Source organism: Camelus bactrianus, chromosome 17 (genome assembly GCF_048773025.1).
Source record: "Camelus bactrianus isolate YW-2024 breed Bactrian camel chromosome 17, ASM4877302v1, whole genome shotgun sequence".
Taxonomy (NCBI): domain Eukaryota; kingdom Metazoa; phylum Chordata; class Mammalia; order Artiodactyla; family Camelidae; genus Camelus; species Camelus bactrianus.
The window spans coordinates 38765916-38786336 of NC_133555.1; the positions used below are offsets into that span (position 1 = coordinate 38765916).

The 20421-nt window shown below is 50.1% G+C and overlaps 2 protein-coding genes across 12 annotated transcripts in view; one reads left to right on the plus strand and one right to left on the minus strand.

Annotated features, from left to right (window-relative positions):
• Positions 1-3968, plus strand: CYP8B1 (cytochrome P450 family 8 subfamily B member 1). Its single transcript, XM_010945917.3, has one exon. It carries the CDS (start codon positions 203-205, stop codon positions 1706-1708), a length of 1506 nt encoding a protein of 501 aa, XP_010944219.1. The 5' UTR covers positions 1-202; the 3' UTR covers positions 1709-3968.
• Positions 3969-7057: 3089 nt separating this feature from the next.
• The window catches only part of ACKR2 (atypical chemokine receptor 2), a 54969-nt gene continuing 41605 nt past the window's right edge, over positions 7058-20421 (minus strand). For 6 of the 11 annotated variants that reach the window (XM_074345128.1, XM_074345129.1, XM_074345131.1 and 3 more), the window contains one exon: positions 7058-9396. In XM_074345128.1, the coding sequence (XP_074201229.1) occupies positions 8186-9396 (1211 nt within the window). In that variant the 3' untranslated portion in view covers positions 7058-8185. Of the gene's footprint in view, positions 9397-12610; positions 12710-13395; positions 15227-15256; positions 15773-18698; positions 18892-20421 lie in introns of those variants that run through there. The other 5 variants (XM_074345134.1, XM_074345130.1, XM_074345135.1 and 2 more) reach the window with 5 other exon arrangements.

A 20421-nucleotide genomic window follows, 5' to 3' on the forward strand; every position in this document is an offset into this window, starting at 1 on the left:
CACATGACCAGGTCCTGGAAATTCCCTGGAAATTTTGCTTCCGGGTACTATCTTACCAGAGTTATTTATGGTAACTTGCAGCTACAGGACGAAGTCCACATGGACAAACTTTCCCATCCCCAACTTGTCAAGTTCTCCCAAAAGCTCTCTTCTGGCAGCCAGAAAATAGTGTATCCAGAGCTCAACCTGGAAAAGCACAACCATGGTGCTCTGGGGGCCAGTGCTGGGAGCCCTGCTGGTGGCCATTGTCGGGTGCATGTGGCTGCTGGGGATGCTCCGGCAACGAAGACCCAAGGAACCCCCTCTGGATAAGGGCTCCGTTCCCTGGCTGGGCCATGCCATGGCTTTCCGGAAGAATATGTTTGAATTTCTGAAGCACATGCGGGCCAAGCACGGGGAGATATTCACAGTACAGCTAGGGGGTCAGTACTTCACCTTTGTCGTGGACCCCCTCTCCTTTGGCCCCATCCTCAAGGATGCACAGAGAAAACTAGATTTTGTGGAATATGCACAAAAATTGGTGCTAAAGGTATTTGGCTACCGCTCCGTGCAGGGAGACTACCGGATGATTCACTCAGCCAGCACCAAGCACCTCATGGGGGATGGCTTGGAGGAGCTCAACAGAGCCATGCTGGACAGCCTGTCCTTGGCTATGCTGGGGCCCACCGGCCCAAGTCCGGATGCCAGCTGCTGGCATGAGGATGGCCTCTTTCGCTTCTGCTACAATATCCTGTTCAAGGCCGGCTACCTGAGCTTGTTCGGCTACACAAAGGACAAGAAGCAGGAACTGCTCCAGGCGGAGGAGTTATTTGTGGAGTTTCGTAAATTCGATCGCCTGTTCCCCAGGTTTGTCTACTCCCTGCTGGGGCCCCGGGAGTGGCTAGAAGTGGGCCGGCTCCAGCGTCTCTTCCACAAGGCACTCTCTGTGGAACACAACCTGGAGAAATGTGGCATAAGCAGTTGGATAACCTACATGCTGCAGTTTCTGAGGGAGCAGGGAGTAGTCCCAGCCATGCAGGACAAGTTCAACTTCATGATGCTCTGGGCCTCCCAGGGTAACACGGGGCCTACCTCTTTCTGGGCCCTCCTGTTCCTCCTGAAGCACCCAGAGGCCATGCGGGCTGTAAGAGAGGAGGCCACCCAGGTCCTGGGGGAGGCCAGGCTGGAGGCTGGGAAGTCCTTCGACTTCAACATCAGCGCCCTGCACCAAATGCCAGTGTTGGACAGTGTGATGGAAGAGACACTGCGGCTGGGGGCTGCGCCCACCCTCCTCAGGGTGGTGAACAATGACCACATCCTGAAGATGTCCAATGGGCAGGACTACCTGCTCCGCAGTGGAGATATCCTGGCCCTCTTCCCTTATCTCTCAGTGCACATGGATCCTGACATCCACCCTGAGCCAACTACCTTCAAGTACGATCGCTTTCTCACTCCCAGTGGCAGCCGAAAAGTAGACTTCTACAAGGCAGGCAAGAAGATCCACCACTACACCATGCCATGGGGCTCGGGCGTCTCTATTTGCCCTGGCAGGTTCTTGGCCCTCAGCGAGATGAAGCTGTTTGTCCTGCTCATGGTCACACACTTTGACCTGGAGCTGGTGGACCCTGACACAACTGTCCCACCTGTGGACCCCCAGCGCTGGGGCTTTGGCACTACACAGCCCAGCCATGAGGTGCGCTTCCGCTACCGCCTGCGGCCTGCTGAGTGAGATCTGCCCAGGCGGCCACCAGCCTGATCGAGGGGCTCCCATGGGGTCCCCTCCTCCTCTCGCCCCTCTGAATCCCCAGACCTCGCATTGGCCACCCCTTCCTCTGTCCTGCTTTCCCTCCCTGCTCTTTGGCCTCCTCCTAGTCACCTCACAAGCTTATCATCCTCTCTTTAAAACACTGTCTGTCACAGTGGATTCTCTGGGGAAGGGGAAATATCTTTGGGCAAGTCAGTTTAGGAGCAAATACATGCCTTGACAGGAGCTGCAGTACAGAAACTGGGTGTGGTGAGTAATAGAGCATTTTGCAAATGTTAGCCTCCACCCTCCCACTCTGTTTTGTTTTTGTCCTCAGCACTTATGCCAAGTCCTGTGGAATTCTGCTTCTGGAACAGTGTCATCCAATAGCAGCACGAGGCAAGCCACATGTGTAATGTTTAATTTCCTATGGACACATTTTAAGTAAAAAGAAACAGGCAAAATTCTTGTTTATACTATATTTTGCTTGACCCAGTAGAGCCACAATATGAGCATGTCCACATGGAATCAACATAAAAATATTAATGAAATATTTTTACATTTCTTTTTTCCGTATTGCCTTTGAAATCTGGCCTGTACTTTTTACCCTTACAGCATATCTCAATTTAGACCAGCCACATCCTAAGTGCTCAATAACCATGTGGGGCTAGTGGCTTCTGCATTGGATAGAGCAGGTCTAGAGAAAGGCTGCTTTTCATGTAGGAGTTGTTCAAAGCCCTTCCTCCCTGCCCTCCTCCCCTCTCTGCACCCCCACCTCGGAGTGATCTCAACCCCTCACTTGGTTTCCACAACCGTCACTGAGCTCAGAGCTCTCTCTTATGTCCAGACTCCCAATCCCCCAAACAGGGGTCTCACAGCACCTCTGACTCAGTGGGGCCAGTGCAGAACTCAACATCTGTCCCCCTACTTCTGCCCTAAACCCTTCTCGTGATTTCCCTGCCTCTCTCTGCTCAGGACATGACTTCCCACCCCATCCCTCAAGGCAGATATTGGGGAGACACACTTACCTACTTCCTTTTTCTCACCCACATACAGTCAGGCCCCAGTTCTGTCAGCCCAACTTCCTGTGGTGCCTCTGAACCCCATCTCCCCTCCCCTACCCCCACTGCCATTCTAATAGCTCAGAACTTGGCATTTCTCTTCATGTGGGGCCTGCAGACCCTCTGTTTACCCTGCTGCCAGAGACTTTTTCTCCAAAAGCACCTGTTTGTCCCCCTTTTACTTTTCTGGCTCCCCATCAACTCACACACCTGAAATTTAAGTTTTCCCACAGCTGGCCCCCAAATTTTCTATCCAGTGCAATTCAACTTCAGCAACTTTCTCCAGTGGAACTGTCTGTAAAGTATAGCATTTGCTTTCACTGTTAATCATGGTGCCGGCTACTCCCATAAGCCTTTTTGGACCTCACCCATCCCATCCCACCCTCTGGCCACAAAAGGCCTCCATCCCCTGGAGCTCCCCTCGCACTGTTTATATCACAGCACATCTGTTATGTGTCATTGTTTCTGCCTCCCACCCCTTGTTCCAGACTGGAGCCCTGAGGCGTGGTATCTTATTCCTTCATCTCTGACCCCAATTCTCTAAATGTAGATTAAATTACAGAAACCTGACTTCCAGTCTCGGATAATTTACTTCATGTCTTCAAGTAATTTCCTTCCCCTTCCACCCTCACTCAGCTTTCTCGCCTGTGAAATTGAGACAGGAAGAGGGCAGGGCACAGCCATTCAAGGAATAACACAGTAATTAACACCAGTATGGCGGAAGATTCAACCCCCAGTAGGCCTTGAGGCTCAAGATGGTGGGAGATTTGACTTCTAGCAGAACTTGAGCTTCATTATATGCTCATTGTAATGTATTAGCATGGTGAATTACATGCCCACAGATGTCATGACAGTCCCAAGGCTAGCCACAAAAGGTCAAAGAGTGGGAAATGGCCATCTTCCTGGGAATCCCAGCCCTGTCCCCAGAGTAGTTAGACTGGTCCTTCCACTTATTAGCTTATGAAGCTGTGAAGCCCATAAAAACTGGCAACACAGCGCCTTGTGGCCGCCTTTTTGCTCCCTCCTCTTCGGAGATGGCCCACACTCTGTCTATGGAGTGTGTACCTACTTTCACTCTAACCTGAGCACCCAACCCTGAAACTTCATGACCCTTCTCTTGCCTTTTGAGACAGCCTACACTCTACACAGTATGTGTCTCTCTGAATAAATCTAACCCTACTCAACTGTGGCTCACTCTTGAATTCTTTATTGTGCGAAGCCAAGGACCCACACTTGGCAGGGCACCTCCCAGGGTCTCAGTGGAGAGACCTGGGACATGACCCTCCTCATGCCCCACATCTGTTTTTCCTGCATCAAAATGGAGACAATCCCTGTTGCCAGGCATGCTTACCACGGCTGGGAGAGGGGGAGGGGTGCAGCTGGTTGATAGCAGAGCCCTGGCTGGGGCTGAGACAGGAGGCGGAGTGACTGTGAGCGCTGGTATAGGGTCCTGGAGAAGGGAGACCCAGGCAGCAGGACCCCCTGCAGGGACCACCCAGGGAGGCTTTTCTCTGCTACTCCAATCCCACATCTCTGACTGGCCTCTTCCTCTCTCAAGAGGTTGCCTGTTCCACCCTAAGTTTTGCTAGAATAACAGGCTTTTACAGTGGGCAGAGGCCAGGCTGGGGGCAGGAGTCTGTCCTCACTAGCTATATGACTCTGGGCTGAGGCTTACCTTTCTCTGGGTCTAGCTGCCCCAAAATGACATCTGCCTGGAGCCTGATGGAGCTCTGATTGACTAGGAGAAGCCAGGCATCTAATCCCACTCCCCCAGGGCCAAGAGCATAAGGAGAAGTCATGTGGGGAGTACAGTAGAAAGAGAAGGGGATTGGGAAGCTGGGAGACATCCTTGGGAAGCTTACCAGCAACCTCCTCGCCACAGCCAGGCCTTGTGCCAGACCAGGTGTGCAAATATCCTATCCCATGCCTCCTTGGCCCTTCCCAGAACTGGGTGCCACATTCCTTCCTTTTCTCCACACTCAAAGGAATATGGACGAGGAGCCTGGCCAGTGGACAGGCTGGGGCAGGGCTGAGGGCCTGAGTCCACTAAGTCAGGACCAAAGTCAACTGAGAGTGACCATGTGCAGATGTCCCAGGACATCATGGATCCTGTGATCTCTTTGAGGGTGTGCTCAGGACCAAGGCAAGCCTCGGCGAGTCCATGTGAGGTGAAGACGAGTGTACCATTCCACAGTCAGGGACATCCACCATAAAACCAGGCCTCCCAGGAAGCAGTGAGCAGCCAGAAGGAGCATGTGCAAGTAGAGGCCCACACCCACCTGGTGGCAGGGGAGGAGCCCCTGGCACCTGTGGTTCTACACCTCTGCATGGGAGCTGCTGGACACACGCTCCACAGGGGCCACCCATCCTGCCCTGGCAGAGACCTCGGGGCAGCAGAAAAACAGAGACCCCCAAGGATGCATCTGGTCACTGCCTGTCCTCAGCCAGCAGTTCTGTCTGCCAACCCCTCATTTCTGCAGCAAACTTTTTTCTCCCTGAGAGAAAAGCTCACTAGGTGCTTTCTCTCTGAGGATAGCTCATAACAGAGCAAGATCAGGGATGACAGGCCAGTTGTCATCCCTGGAACCGCAGGCACCCCAGGAATTGCAGGCACCTGGGAAAATAAAGGGATATTTTTTCGTAGGAAGTAACTGCTGTGGATACTCACACCACACTTCATAAGGCGGAGGGTGGGCAGCCCTGCTCCCAGGCAGAGCCAGGCCTGCCCTTCTCCCTGGGTCAGCAGGGTGGAAGAATATCCTTTGTCTCATGGCCTGAGGGTCAAGAGAATCCTGGAGGCTTTCCTGAGACCCCAGGTAGGAAGTGCAGGTAGGCTGGGCAGTGCAGGCTCTCAGAACAAGGTCCGGGCTGGGAAGTCAGGTCAGGATAGAGAGATCACTGTCCTGGCCTGGGCTGTGAGAGCCCACCTCCAGCTCACTCTCTGACCAGCACTGACATGCCTGCTCACAAACTGCGCTGCAGTCTGAGCCCTCACTGTGCTCAGCTGTGGCATATGGCCACTGGGACAGCGAGATGGACCGATGGGTCACCTGCAGCCAGGCCTTCTCCTCCCCTTTGGGCACAGGCTTCAGGGCACTACTTCTTATACACCTGTGGTTTGCAAAGAGAGCATGCCCACACCTACACAGCTAGAGGAGGTCACATAGGAACACACAGAAAACCCGTGGGCACAGACTGACAGCCACATGGACACAGTGACGCCTTCATGTCAGATCCCCACACACAGCCACAGGTACTCTGCACAGCCCACACAGCAACACAGACACATGCACACAGACCCCACACACACGTGCAAGGTGTCCCTTGCCTGGCATACCTTGCCCTATCCCATCAGTGTGTCATAAGCCCAAAGTCAGGGACTCTGGGTATCTAGACCCTGTAGGTACAGCTCACGCTGTGCCTCAGTCAGGCTGCCACATGGGCAGGACTGAGGTCTCCAGGTGGGGCAAGATTTCAGGAGCTCTAAAGAGAATCTCATCCCTCATGTCTGCAAACAAATCACCATCTTCAGATCCAGAGGATCTTCATTTCCCAGGGGCCTGAGGAGCGCAGAGTCCTGCCTGACGGAGAGGAATCTGAGGCCTTGGAGTGAGAAAACTGAAGGCACCAGAGCTGAGAGAGATGGGGCTGTAGGGTGGGGGGAGACACAGAAGGAAAAATCAGCCAGGTCAACTCAGGCAACATCCAGGGACAGCCCTGCTCACCACACACATGCTGTGACCAGACCATCCCAAGCTCAGGGCGAAGAGGAGAAAGAGTGGGCAGAATACTGACCACCTGCTCAGTTCTCTAGCCATCCAGTTATTCATTTAAAAAAAAAAAAAAAACCTCAGTGAGCACCTACTACATTCTGAGACTGGCTTAAGCACAGGGGAGGCAGATTTTATACCTGGCAAAGTCCTTGTTCTCCTGGAGCTTACATTCACCCAGCCATGTGTCCTCCTGGCCTTGTTCCATCCACCTAAAAGTTTCCTTCTCACTACTGCCTGCCAGGCTCTGTGCTGGGTTTTGCAGGACAGGCATGGCAGGACGTGGGCAGGTTGAGCCAGGTGGTTCTGGGAGGTGGGGGAAAGCAGTGAGTGCTTTAGAAGTTTGAGAGATGCCACCATGGGCCAGGGGCTCCCCAGGGAAAGGTTTCTCAGTGTATGTGTCAGTGGACAGGGAGATGCCAACCACTGGAGACATGAAGGACCCAGGCAGGGCGTACCAGTGAGGAATCCTTAGATCGCAAGTAACAAAACACACTACCCCAAACCAGAAAGGCATTTATTGGTTCACATAACTGCAAAGTCCAGGTTTGGGATGAGCTTCAGCAGTGCCTTGATTCCAGGGCCAGAGCACTGCCCCCTGGATCTTCTCACTCACAGTGCTGTCACCTCACCTTCTAAAGCTTGAGATGAGGAAGGAGTGGCTCCAGACCTCACATCCCCTTCAGCTTCAGTTTCATGCCTCTGTTCTAGCATGTTCTAGTTGAGTTGCATTTCACCAGCTCTGCTTGGGTCATGTGCCCATCCCTAAATGCGTTACTGAGCCAGGGAATCATCAGGCCGTAACTGGATGAGTTGACTCATGCTCTACCCAATCTCCACCCAAAGCACAGGGCAGATGACCAAGGAGTGATTTCCCAGCACCAGCAGGATTCAGTTACACAAGGGTGAGGGGATACCTGGCTGGAAAATGATCCCTGTTCCATGAGGGAGCTGGCAAGCCCAAAAGCAAAGAGATGGGAACATGCAGGAAACAACAAGGAGTGCCTGGCATCTAGGAAATGAAAATGGGGATGAAGGAGCAGAAGGGAGAAAAGGTGTCTGGGATCCTAACTGTGAAAGCTCCAGCCTTAATGTCGGACAAAAGTTCTAGACTTGATGGTGCAGGCTCCCGGGAGCCCTGAAGGCTCTTGAGAGCAGGCACAGGAGGCAGAAGGAGGCATAGGCTCCTGGGTCACCAGATAGACGTGTTCACTCTGCCTCTCACTTGCGGACTCCCACAGGTAGAGCACCTCTGGCCCCTCCTGATTGCCAGAGCCTGGAGCCACCATTTAAAAATATCACAATAATATTTCCCCAACTGGGCCTGTTGGGTGGTGGGCCTTGGGCTCCTCCGAGGGAGATGGACGTGATGGCCTGATTGCTCTGGCTGCTGGGTGTAGATCAGATGACAGGAGAGCAGGACAGGAAGCACAGAGGTCAGCTGGGAAACTACTGCAGCAACTCAGGCCTGGAAGGCAGTGAAGACAGTGGAGGGAGAAGGCAGGAGTGAGTACGTGCTGCTGATGGCCAAGGACCAAGAACTGACCACCGAGTTCGCAGCAGCATGGTCACTGAGGCCTCTGAAGACAGGACTCTGGAGCAAGCGCAACTGAACCAGGTCCCATCTGCTCTCACGGACCGTGGTCTGGCCGCTCAGGCTGAATTTTTCCCACATCCCCCTTGTTGGGGATGTCCTCAGCCTGCCTTTCCCCAAGGTCATTCATGCCAGTTATTTCTTCTTGGGTAGTGAGTCTGCTACTCTCAGAACAGCTGGACAGTGGGGCCTGGGCAAGGTGAGGTGCCTGGTGCCGTCTGAGCACAGTGGCCAGGAAAACCTTGAGGTGCTGGCGGAAGCGGCGGCTGGAGAAGGTGTAGAGGACCGGGGCGAAGCCGCAGTGGAGGAAGGCGATGCTCTCTGTCACCTGCAGTGCGTAGTCCAGGTGCTGGCTGACCCTGCAGTCCCCGAAGACTTGCAGGTCCAGCAGTGAGTGCAGAAACAAGGTGAGGTTGTATGGGAACCACAGCACAAAGAAGGCCACCACCAAGGCTATGGTTATCCTTAGAGCCCGGCCCTGGCCTGGGGGCTTCAGCCTGACCAGGACAGAGCCAATGCGGGAGTAGAAGAAGATCATGGCAAGGAAGGGAAGGAGAAACCCCAGGAGGTTCTGCTGGAAGCGGAGGAAGAGTTTCCAGATGGTCCCATGCCCCCCGAAATCTGCATAGCAGTTCCACACACCCAGGGGGTTTTCATGCATCCTCACAAAGATCATGTCAGGGATGGAGACAGCCAGGGCCACAGCCCATACACTGGCAGCAAGGAGCAGGCTTTTGGCCCGGGTCCTCAACCTGTGGTGAGGCCAAGCACAGACAATCTCCAGGTACTTGTCCAAGCTCATACAGCTAATGAAAAAGATGCCACTGTAGAAGTTAATGGTATAGAGGGTGCTCACCATCTTGCATAAGAAACTCCCAAAGACCCAATGCCAAGCCACAGAGATGCCCCAGAAGGGCAGCGTCACCACAAACAGGAGGTTGGAGATGGCCAGGTTCAGCAGATAGATCTCTGTCATCCGTCTTTGAGGCACGTAGCGGAGCAAGACCACTAGAAGAAGGAGGTTTCCGCCCAGGCCCAGCACAAAGATCAGGCTGTAGAAGACTGGCAGAAAGACTCTGCCAAATGACATCACCTCGTCCTTCCTGCAGAGCATGAAGGCCACCTGGTCCAGGTAGTACTCATAGTCATAGAAGGAGCTGCTGTTTTCAGAAGTAGCCACCTTGGTGGTGGGTGGCAGAGGGGAGGCGGTGGCAGCCATGCCCAGAGGAGGCACCTGGTCCTGGAGCTCTGCAGGCCAGAGAGCAGTGGGAGAGACACAAGATGAACCCAGGCATTCCATTCCTTTCTCCAAACCCACTTTTGCTACTGCTCTGGGGTGTCCAATAGACTCTTCACATTTACATCAGTACCTGCAGTCTAGCAAGTAAGAGCACAAGTGTGGGGAGCCCAAGTCTACCACCCAATAGTTATGTCACCTTGGGTAGGTGTTTTCATAGTATTCACTTCGTTTATTATGATTTCTCTTCTTTATTGTCTCCCTCATCCTTTATAGACTGATGTCTTTCACGTTTTTCTTTATTACTTAGGGATACCAATTCACCCATTTATTATGTCTACATTCTCTTCCTCTTGTGTGGCTTATAATTATTCTTCTTTGTGTGGCTTATAATTTTTTTTAAATGAGAGCAACTCCTCAGTAGGACTTGCTTGTTCTATAACTATCCAGTGTGTCCACTCTGGCTTTGAGGTCTCTTTGCTTCTCTCTCTTGAGGATTTCTCTTGCTTTTGTCATTTTAAAAATATTTTATTTATAAGTATTGAGTTTTATATCAGTATTTTCACATGTAAATATTTAACATATAAAAAATATTTTATCTAGTATTTGTAGCCGAAAGGTGGGATCCACGTTGGTAGACTCAGAATCTACTAAACCTTTCTATCCCTCAGTTTCTCCATCTTTAAAATGATATTAATAATAGTGCCTACTTTGTGGGGTCTTTGTGAGGCTTACATATGATAATTCATGCAGAGTATTTCAAGCTCTATGAAGAATGCTCAGAACATAGGAGGCACTCGATAAACATTAGCTTAAATTCTTGCTCAGCCCAGAGCTGAGTTCATCATTTCCAAACCAGCCTCTTCTCCTCTCCTGTGTCTATCTAACTGAATGGCACTACCCACCACCCAATCATCTAAGACTGAAATGTGGGAGGCATCCCAGATCCCTTCCTTACCTCCGCTCATCACCACCCTGAGTCACTGCCTTTCTTACTGCCTTCTGAATACATTTGCTATCTCCAGGTCCCATAAAAATATATACATGATACTCTTTTAATATAAAAATTAAGACAAATGAAACAAATGTGTGTACACATATACTGTGAAGGAGTTCAAAGACAGGGGAAAGACAGGCACAACTTTCAAGATGGCAGCTGCCTGGGCAGGAGAAGCCAGAGACATGGGATGGGGGTAGATCACCATCCATGGACAAGTTCCCTCTTGGCAGTGGTTTCCCAGGTTTGAACTGTACTATTAAAAATCATTTTTAAAAGAATTTCTCATATGAGGTTCATTGGAGAGCCTCATATGAACCAGTGATAAAAGTCTGTCACAAGGGGAGGGTATAGCTCAGTGGTAGAGTACCTGCTTAGCATGCACGAGGTCCTGGGTTCAATCCCCAGTACCTCCATTAAAATAAACAAACAAACAAACCTGGTTATCTGCCGCCCCCCCCCAAAAAAAACCCCATAAAACTTTTAAATTAAAAAAAAACAAGAGTCTGTCATGAACCAAGTATTTGCTTAATCCTGCTCTGTGTACCAAACGGAGAGAGACTTCATATTCAACATATTAGATTGTTCGCCATTGGGGAAGAGGGTTTAGGGAAGAGAGAGGAAGAAGGTAAAAAAGAATTTGTGGCCCAAGCAGGCAGTCATGGACAGCCACCAGTAGGGTTTGTAGGCTGGCAATGATAATGGCCACAAACCAAGAAATACAAATCAACTCCACCGTGTACCTCTGCACTTAATTTTTAATTATTTGATTCCAGCGAGGTTGAACTTTTTAATATGTTCAATGCCAGTTTGTATTTCTTCTGTGAATGACTTATTGTTTTAATGGGTGGGATTCTCATTTTATAAGAGGTTTTATATAGTAAAGATTTTACCTTTTTACACATATATTGCAAACATTTTCCCCAGTCCTTCCTGGTAAAAGTTTTGTCTATTTTTTTTTCCAGGTAGAGTTTTGAAAGAAATATTGACTCAGGCCCTGAGCTGACTCTTCTAGCATCCCTGACACTGGAACCTTACGGCTGATGGAAATATGTAATCCTGCTGAGGCAGAACCTCCTCCAGGGGAGCCCTGGGGTCCTCCCACTCCTCAAGCCTCTGTCCCACCCTTGGGCTCTTGTCAAATGGCATCTGGGCCAGATGTTGGGGAAACTCACACACACCCTGTCCCCACCCCAAGACCTCAGCATGGGCGGCTTTGTCTAGGGCCAGGCTCTGCTCCTGACTGGTCTCAAGAACTTGGCCCTGTGCCTTCTTTTTTCAGTCCTCCATTCCCCTCCTGTGCATCTGGGGTCTCCTGTTCCTGAGCCCCTTCCTTTTCCAGGCAGCAGTAAGGAACCCCCAGCACATCTGGGAGTCTGCGAGCTGCTGGGGTTGGAAGAAGAGAGTGCCCTTCTGCCCTTGGGTCTGATTACGGCGTATTAGTCAGGAGTTTCAGGAGTGGCCACTAAGTAAACACCAATTCTTCCAGTCTGTCAGCCCCGACCTTGATCCTGACCTGGCCTCTCAAAGTCCCTGACTTTTGCTTTAATAAACAATCAAGTCTGATGATTGCTTTGATTAAAGCCAGAGGTCAGGGTCAGCAGGCCCCAGGCTGGACCAGGTCACTTTTACAAGGCTCCCTTCACCTAGAACACTTTGTTCCCTTCCCTCTCAGGGCCTCTGGCCTCCAGATCTTTCACCCTGGGACTTTTTCCACATCCTCTAGACCTTAGGGGCCACCAGCCCCTCACATCATTTTCACCAATAATACCAACAAAGATGACAACAGCAACCGGCACCCGTACGTGCACCTGACAACTGACCAGGCACCGTCATATCAACTGTGGTAGTTCTGTAAGGCAAGCCAGGAAGGAATCATCAACCCCATTTAACCCAGGAGCAAAGTAACTTCTCCACAATTACACAGGAAGTCACAGAAATTCAGACTCAGGAATAGTGCCTTGTCCCTGGTCCCATTTCATCCTTGGCTTCTGTCCTGCCCTGTCCAGCAGTTACCAAAAGGGACCACCGAGAAAGGTGATTTGAGCTCAGGAGGTCTTGGTTGCCCTGGTTTTGCCCTCAATGCTTGGTCTAGACTCTAGATTCCACCATTAATGCCCCTAAGGCTTTACTGAGCCTCTTTGGGAACACACGGCCTCCCTATAGACAACAGAATAGCCTCCCAAAGATATCCACATTCTAATCCCTGAAACCTGTGAATATGTTACCTTATATATCAAAAAGGACTTCGCAGATGTGATTAAGGATCTTGAACTAGGGAGAGTACCCTGGATTATCCAGGTGGGGCCTCTGGAATCACCAGGGTCCTTTATAAGGGAAGCAAGAATGTCTGAATCAGAAAGGGAAATGTGACAATGAAAACAGAGGTCAGAGTGATACAATTACAAGACAATGCATGCAGGCAACCTCTAAAGACTAGAAAAAGCAGGGAACAAATACTCCCCTGAGCCTCCAGAAGGAATGCAGCCCTGCTGACCCATTTTTAGATTTCTGACCTCTAGAACTTTAAGATAATACATTTGTGTGGTTTTAAGCCACTGAATTTGTGGCAATTTGACACAGTGGCGCTAGGTAATACACTTTCTGTGACCCTTTGTATCCTCTGAATATCAGACTGAGGAAATGAGAGTGCATCATGTCTACCTCCTTCAACTTACAGATGAGGAAATTAGACTCAGACAGAAAACAACTTGTGCAAAGCAGACAGTGAGTGGGGGTATCAGTTATTCACATCCTAATATGAATTAGCAGACAGTAAGGCAACCCCAGATGAAGCTCTGAAGTAGAACCCTGGGGAATCCAGAGAACTAGATAGAGGCCAGAGAGGGAGGCTTCAAGGGGGAAGGACAGCAAGGACAAGGTCAGCTGAGCTTCCCCTGCAGTGAAGCCAAGGGCACAGAGGCACACCACAGCTTGTCTCTGGGGCAGTAACATCATCCACCCACTGGCTTCCTGAGGCTGCTGGCCTGGGCTGGCTCCAGCTTTAACTTACCAAGAATCTGGCTAGAGAGTAATGTCTTCTCCTGAGGATCCAGGTCTCGCTTCCCGAGGCCCCTCAGAGTGGTCCAAGTTGAGGCAATAAAAGAGAGGATATGGCTATGTTCATTTAGACTGGAAGGTGGCCATGGTAGCTGATCTCCATCTGTGAGCTGGACATTCACATGTAATGTCCTCATTTAATCTGGGAAGCAGTACTGTTATGATGCCCATTTTCCAGACAAGGAAGCTGAGGTTTGGAGACGTGAAGCCCAATCACCCATAGCTTGAGATCAGCAAATGATGGGCTCAGGATTGAATGGCCCTAACAATACAAGCTAGAACTAAAACAGAGAAGAACAAACCTGACTCCATATTGGCTCTGGAGCCTGAGTTTAGTCATGCTGGCTCTGCACCTTTTTCTCATCAAAAGGTAAAAGAATGACACCTATAGCCTGAAATATACATAATAACCCTTTCTCCAGGCTCTGCTTCCCAGGCTTGACCTTTAAAGGCATAACACTTTTCATTCATATAGAAATAAAAAGTTGCAGAACAGAAAATAACATTTGTCTTGTTGAAGATTTACAGCATCGTCGTGACCAGACCCACAGGGACAGGTGCAAGAACAAAGGATTATTACATCCCCTCCAGGGTCTGGTCAGCACCAAGAAGTCTGCAACAACCAGCCACACACCCTCCCCTTTTAGTATAAAAGAAGCCTGGATTCTAACTCAGGGAAGATGGTTCTTTGGGACACTTGTCCACCATATTCTCAGTCTGCTGGCTTTCCAAATAAAGTCACTATTCCTTACCCCAACACCTCATCCCCAGTCCTGCAGGGGAGCAGTACGAGCTTCGACTCGGTAACAGAGCTGGTGATGCTTTTCCCCCAGCTCCCCTTTTCAACAAGGACTAAACTTGAACTTGAAGGATGAGCCTCTGAGAGTGGGACTTCTGGAAGGCAGCTATGCTCACCACTATACCACCAACGCCTCGAGAGTGGGACTTCTGGCCTCATCAACAAGTGGAAGAGAAGATTCAGAGTCAGCCATTGGCTGGGGCTGGCTCCTGCCAGCTTGTGAGAGCTCCTAATGTGACATCTGGGAGGCATTCAACAAATGATCATGGAATTAACCAATTCTGCATTCAGTAATAAGTCAGTCACTTGAAATTGGTCATGGTGGGAATATTTACACCATGGCAAATGCTACAAATTGGAGTTGCCTTACCTCACCCACCACTGCTGAGAACTGGTTGCTAAGCCTCTACCACCATACTCCTGATCAGGACCCGGTAAGGGGAGGGTATAACTCAGTGGTACAGTATGTGCTTAGCATGCAAGAAATCCTGGGTTCAACCCCAGCACCTCCATTAAAAATAAATAAGTAAATAAATAAACCTAGTTACCTCCCCACCAAAAAAATTATAAGGACCCTGTGGAGCCTCATCAAACCTGCATGTCTTGCTGTCTCCCTATCTGTGACTCTCACCACCTTCCCTTTTCTACCTTCCACATCAGTCCCACAGCAGCCCTCCTCCCCAGCTGAGAGCCCTCGCGGACAGGGTCACATGTGGGTCCCCTTTCAGGTGCCCACAGCACATCCATGCTGAGTGTGCTGTCCATAGTGCAGCTGAGACCAGTGGACAAACAAACAAGATCAAACGTGACCCCAAGAGGCCACACCAGCTTTCATAATATAAAACAAAGAATAACATTTGAGATCACTTCCAGTGCACAATAATTTTGCTGACTTCCTTGGAAAAGGATTTGGAAATCGTATCCATTCAAATGCAGTATCAATCCTCCCATCCAAGAAGCCTGCGCTGACCGCTGGCTTGGTGAACCCTGCACCCCAACCCCACCAAGCACTCACAGAAGGTCGCTCCTCAGCCTTAAATTCACCTCCTGAAAGAAGAGTCACCTTCTGAAGATCACTTGCTGGACTGGGGATTCCCAAGGGTTGGAACTCCCCCCAGCACAGGGGTGGCAGCTGAGAGGCAGTCAACAAATGACCATAGAATTAATCAGCACAGTCACTCCTCTCCCTCCCTCCTTCTCTCTCCTCATTTTCCCCTGGCTTGATTTTCTCCCTCCCCTACTGGTGCCCTGGACGCCACCAAGCCCAGACCCTTCTTCTGTAAATTATTTCTTCAGCCTGGGCAAGCTCTGGCACATCAGCCTTGGGAGCCCGTGACCATGGAGCATGACCAGCCCAGAGCCCCTGATGTTTCCATTTGAGCCAAGTTCAAGTGTCACTTCTTCCTGGCACCGCCTCCCTGGACCAGTGCCCCAGGAGTGTGCCCTATGGCCACCCCCAGCTCCCTCCCCGAGAAGGCTCCCTTGATTGCTTTGGGAGAAATGGGGTCAAAACAGAGTCCCAAGGTTGGACTTCACCCTGGCTCAGCTTGTGATGGGCCCCCTTCTGCCTATAATTCTAGCATTCCCATACTGTATTCCTGGCCCAGCTGCGGCTAGAAAAATTAAGGTGTGACTTGTGAAGTTACTCACACCCCAACCACAATACCTGGCTGCAGAAAGCTCTCTGGTGTTGGGGTACAGGTGGCAGAAAACTTGTCTTTATTGGAGCTGGTAATAGCATTGGGATCTATTTTCTTCCTCCTGGATTTGGTGACACACTAGACATTAAGCTCTACTTTGTATATAAGAACAACAATAATAATACCGACCACTCACATAGCACTTACTACGGGCAGGCTCTGTTCTTAGAACTTTACATGCATTAATTCATTTCATCCTTGCAATAACACTCTGAGGCAGGTACTGTTATTATCTCCTATTTTCCCTGTAAGGAAACTGAGTCACAGAGAGGCTAGGGAACCTGCCCAAGGCCACACAGCTAGTGAGCAGCAGAGCTGGGATTTGAACCCAGGCCCAGAGTCTGGGCTGGTTCATTAAAAGACAGAGGTGAAGGCTGGAGACTAGAAATGGAGAAGTGACAGGAGACCATGCTGCCATCACACAGAATGCTTAAATGGAAGGCTGATTGTGGGGCTGATGGTGCGTGAATGGAAAACAGGAAAAGGAACTGGGGGCCACATAAGGAGGACATGAGGTAAGAAGTCCAGTGCCACGGAAACAGTACACAGGCCGAGAACTCCGGAATGACCAACTCAGTGTGGGCAGAGGTGGGTCTCCGCTCTACTGCTCAGTTTGAGATGCCCCTGGGCTTAAACCTTCAGGTCCTGCCAGCCCCAAGACAAAGTCAGGGCTTCCATCCTGAGCCCTTGACTTTCAAGAGGCTGTTTTCTCATCATAAAATAAGTAACACAGCAAAGGATTTCATGGTGTTAAGTGTGGTGCAAACATTATAACAGCTAACACCATGGAGTCCTGATGATGTGCTCGGCGCTAGGGCAAGGAGCTTTATATATATTAACTTATGTAATCCTCACATTTACCTTATAGAAGTTAAGTACTATTATTAGCCCATTTTATAGCTGAGAACACTGAGGCACAGAGAGGTTAGGGAACTGGCCCATGGTCACAGAGCAAATGAGTAGTAGGCCAGGAATTAAACCGTGAGGTCATGATCTTAAACATTAAAATACATTGCCTCTCAAAGAAAAAAACAAGTCAATTGTGGTGCCCCTCACCACCCCCTGTCACACTTTGTATATCTTAAGGTACTTACTGCTCACAACAACTTTACGACCTTATGAGACAAGTACTATCATTAGTCCCACTTTACAAATGAGGAACTGAGGCTCAGAGAGGGGGAGCAACTTGTTCAAGGACACACAGCAAGTGCGCAGGATTAGAAATCAAGTCCCTGTAGTCAGCTCCAGATCCGGTGCCCTGCACCACACACTAGAAGCTCTGCTGCTGTGAGCCCTCTCCTCACACTCGCAGGACTGACAGCAGCCCTCTGCATGGGCTTCTGTGGGAAGCATGGCATTTGGAGTCATTGTGATGTACACAACACAATGGAAACAACAGTAGCCAGTCCTGACATTTACCTGAAGCTCTTTTACATCCCGGGCCTTGGAAGTCTTCCTGGTCCCTCTGTGAAGAGGTGAGCAGGTGTCACCTCCCTAATTTCACAGAAAGCCCAGGGCCACACCACAAGCCAGGCCGACCTGACCCTAGAGCCCTGATCGCTAAGTCCTGGATGGCTGCACATTCTCTCTCTCTCTCGCTTTACTTTTTCAACACGCATTTTTTTCTGATTACAAAAGCAATATATGCTCAATGTAAAATGTAGAAATACAAGAAAAAAATAGAAGAGAGATTTAAAAAATTCCCCATAATCCTACCTGTCTCCAAAATAAACCTCGGGAACATATTGGTGTATCTTATCTGTTTTCATGCCCAGAGCCCCATCTGCTGCACTAACTCCCCTGGATTTGTGGAACCACAGAGCCTGGCTGGAAGATAGTGGCCTTATCTGGTCGCCACAGAGCATGGTCCCCTTGCTACCTCCTGACAGACATGCCGCCTTCTGCTCCCTGGGATAAGTGAGACCTGCCCGTTCCCCATGCTCCCTGGGACCCCACATCACTCAGTGTTTCCTGGCTCTTATCGGGAAACAAGGATGTTTGTGACATTGATAAAATCACAAGAGCAACCCTTTCTCCCAAAGCTTATTTCAGTTAATTGAAACTGAGCAATTTTAGAGCACAACTCTTCAAGGAGCTGCTGCTGCTGCTGCTGCGAAAGAAGGTGTGATTATTCACATCTTTCCTGAATCACTTTTGCTTTTTTCTTTTTTGCCTCTCTTGTGGTTGCCTGAAATTTCACCACTCATATTTGCACTGCAGCATTATGCTGGGGTCAAAATGAAATATCTACACCATTGTCACCACCCCCAGGAGGGTGGTACACTCGGCAGGGTGCTGCATGGAAGAACAGATGGCTGAGTAACCCTGGGCAAATTACTTAATCTCTCTGAGCCTTAGTTCTCTCACCTATAAGATGCTTTCCTGGTGGTGTTTTTATAATAATTAAATAAGTGCCTAGCACATAATGATTGGTTCCCTTCCAGGCCCTAAAATGACACTTGGCTCAAGCTGGGATGAATATGAGAGGATCCTGGGACAGTTGGAGGCAGATGAAGGGGGCTGAGAACTTGGCCGGAGAGTCACAACAGAGGATGGAGGGCACAAGGGGAAGGGGCAAGGGGACAGCCTAACGCCAAAGCTGCTCCAACAGTTGTCCTAGAGGGAAAGCTCCACACTCATCCTGGTTAACTCCTCCCTCTCCCCACACCTGTCCTCACTCTCCAGGGCACTGGATCCAGTCTCTCCCTGTGGCCCCTGCACAGGACCCACCCCATTCCAAAAGCAGCTCTAACCTACCAGAGCCAGGCCTGCTTGCGTGGGGATGTCCACCTCGCACCCAGAAGGAGAGCAGCAGCACCTGGGACCTTCTTCCTCAGGGAAGTACAGAGGGAGTGATTCTTTTTTATAAGCTCTTCCTCTCTGGACAGCTTCCGGCATACATCCTGCTTTCTGGCTTTGCACTTGCCCCAGCCCCACCTCAGCCGCACAGCCGCAGCCCCACCTCAGCCACACAGCCACAAGCTGTTTTCCTCATTGAAAATGAGTCAAGCTCAAATGACTGTCCCCATGAAAGAGCATCCCCCCCTCCCCAAAGACACTCTAACTACTTTGGAAAACATGTATCCCCAACTACACTTCTCTGGAACAAATCCCCCCTGCAGCTGGGCCAAGGACACTAACAGCCTCAGTCCAGACCTCCAGGCCTTTGCTTACCCTGTCCTCTATCCAGGTGGCCTTCCCGACCTAAAGCTTCATTGATCCTGGATCCCTCCCCAGCAGGATCATACCCCCCATCTGCCCCCAGCTCTTCTTCCTGGACCATAGCTCCCTCCAAGCAGCACTGTGTCTGCTTCACCTACAGTGTCAGCAATATTCTCATCTCTTAGACTTTCCAAACCATCTTCCCTCTCTCCCTCTTCCCTGTGCCTCCTGCCCCTCCCACCAAAGAATGTATCTCTGTATAGCCAGCTGCCTCTTTACTTGTCTGTTTCCCTACTGGGTCATGAGCTCCCAGGGCAAGGACCATATCTGACCCACCAGCCTGAGCCCAGGGCCAGGCAAGAGCAGAGACTAAATGAACAAATATATGTGTGCGCACACTGCCTGCCGTAAGCTTGGCAGTATGAGGGTACCCCTCTGCCAAAACAGCATCTGTGGTCCAGGGTCAGTGTCTCAGCCACGTTCACCTCCAGCCCCACTACTAGCCTGACACATGGCAGGTGCATGGTGAATGCTCGTTGCTTCTACCTGATCTGAGCAGTAATAGAATAATGTCAGGTGGTTACAGGCACCGGCACTGGGGTCACACAGACCTGGGCTTGAATCTGGCTCTGTATGTACCTGCTGTGTGACCTAGATATGATGGTTTCATCTCTCTGAGCCTTGGTTTTCAGATTTTATTGGGGGTGGGGATGGTGCCTCCCTCAGACAGATATAATGAGAACTGAATGTCCCCAGGGAGGTACTTAGACATTTGCCTCTCTCTGGGGCCAATAGGCCACCCAGAGTGGAGGTCAAGCCTGTGATGGGTTCTCACTCCAACAGAGGGGAGCAGAGGACCTTCCTAGTGGATGTGTTTCCAAGTCTCTCTAGGCCAAATGTTAGTTACCAATTAAGGTCACAGAGTCCTGGGTTCCATCTAGGGGAACAGCAAAGTTCTAGAACCTGGACTCCTTCTTCACCCTCTCTTTTGAACTTCTAAAAAATAATTTTTAGACTTGCAAAAATAGTGCACAGGATTCCTGTACACCTGTCAGCCAGCTTCCCCTAATGTTAACATCCTGCAGAACCACAGCACAATGATCTAAGCCATAAAATTAACATCGACACAATACTATTAACTCATCTACAGACCTTACTGGAATGTCACCAATTATTTCACTGGTGTTCTTCCTCTGGTCCAAGATCTGAAGCAGAATTCCACATTGCATTTGGTGGTTGTGTCTCATTGGTCTCTCCATTCTGGGACAGTTCCTCAGTCTTACTTTGTTTTTCATGACCTTGACAGGTTTGAAAAGAA

Excerpts from the sequence above, each read along its gene's own strand:
- CYP8B1 (XM_010945917.3), top strand. The coding sequence starts at position 203 with ATGGTGCTCTGGGGGCCAGTGCTGGGAGCCCTGCTGGTGGCCATTGTC.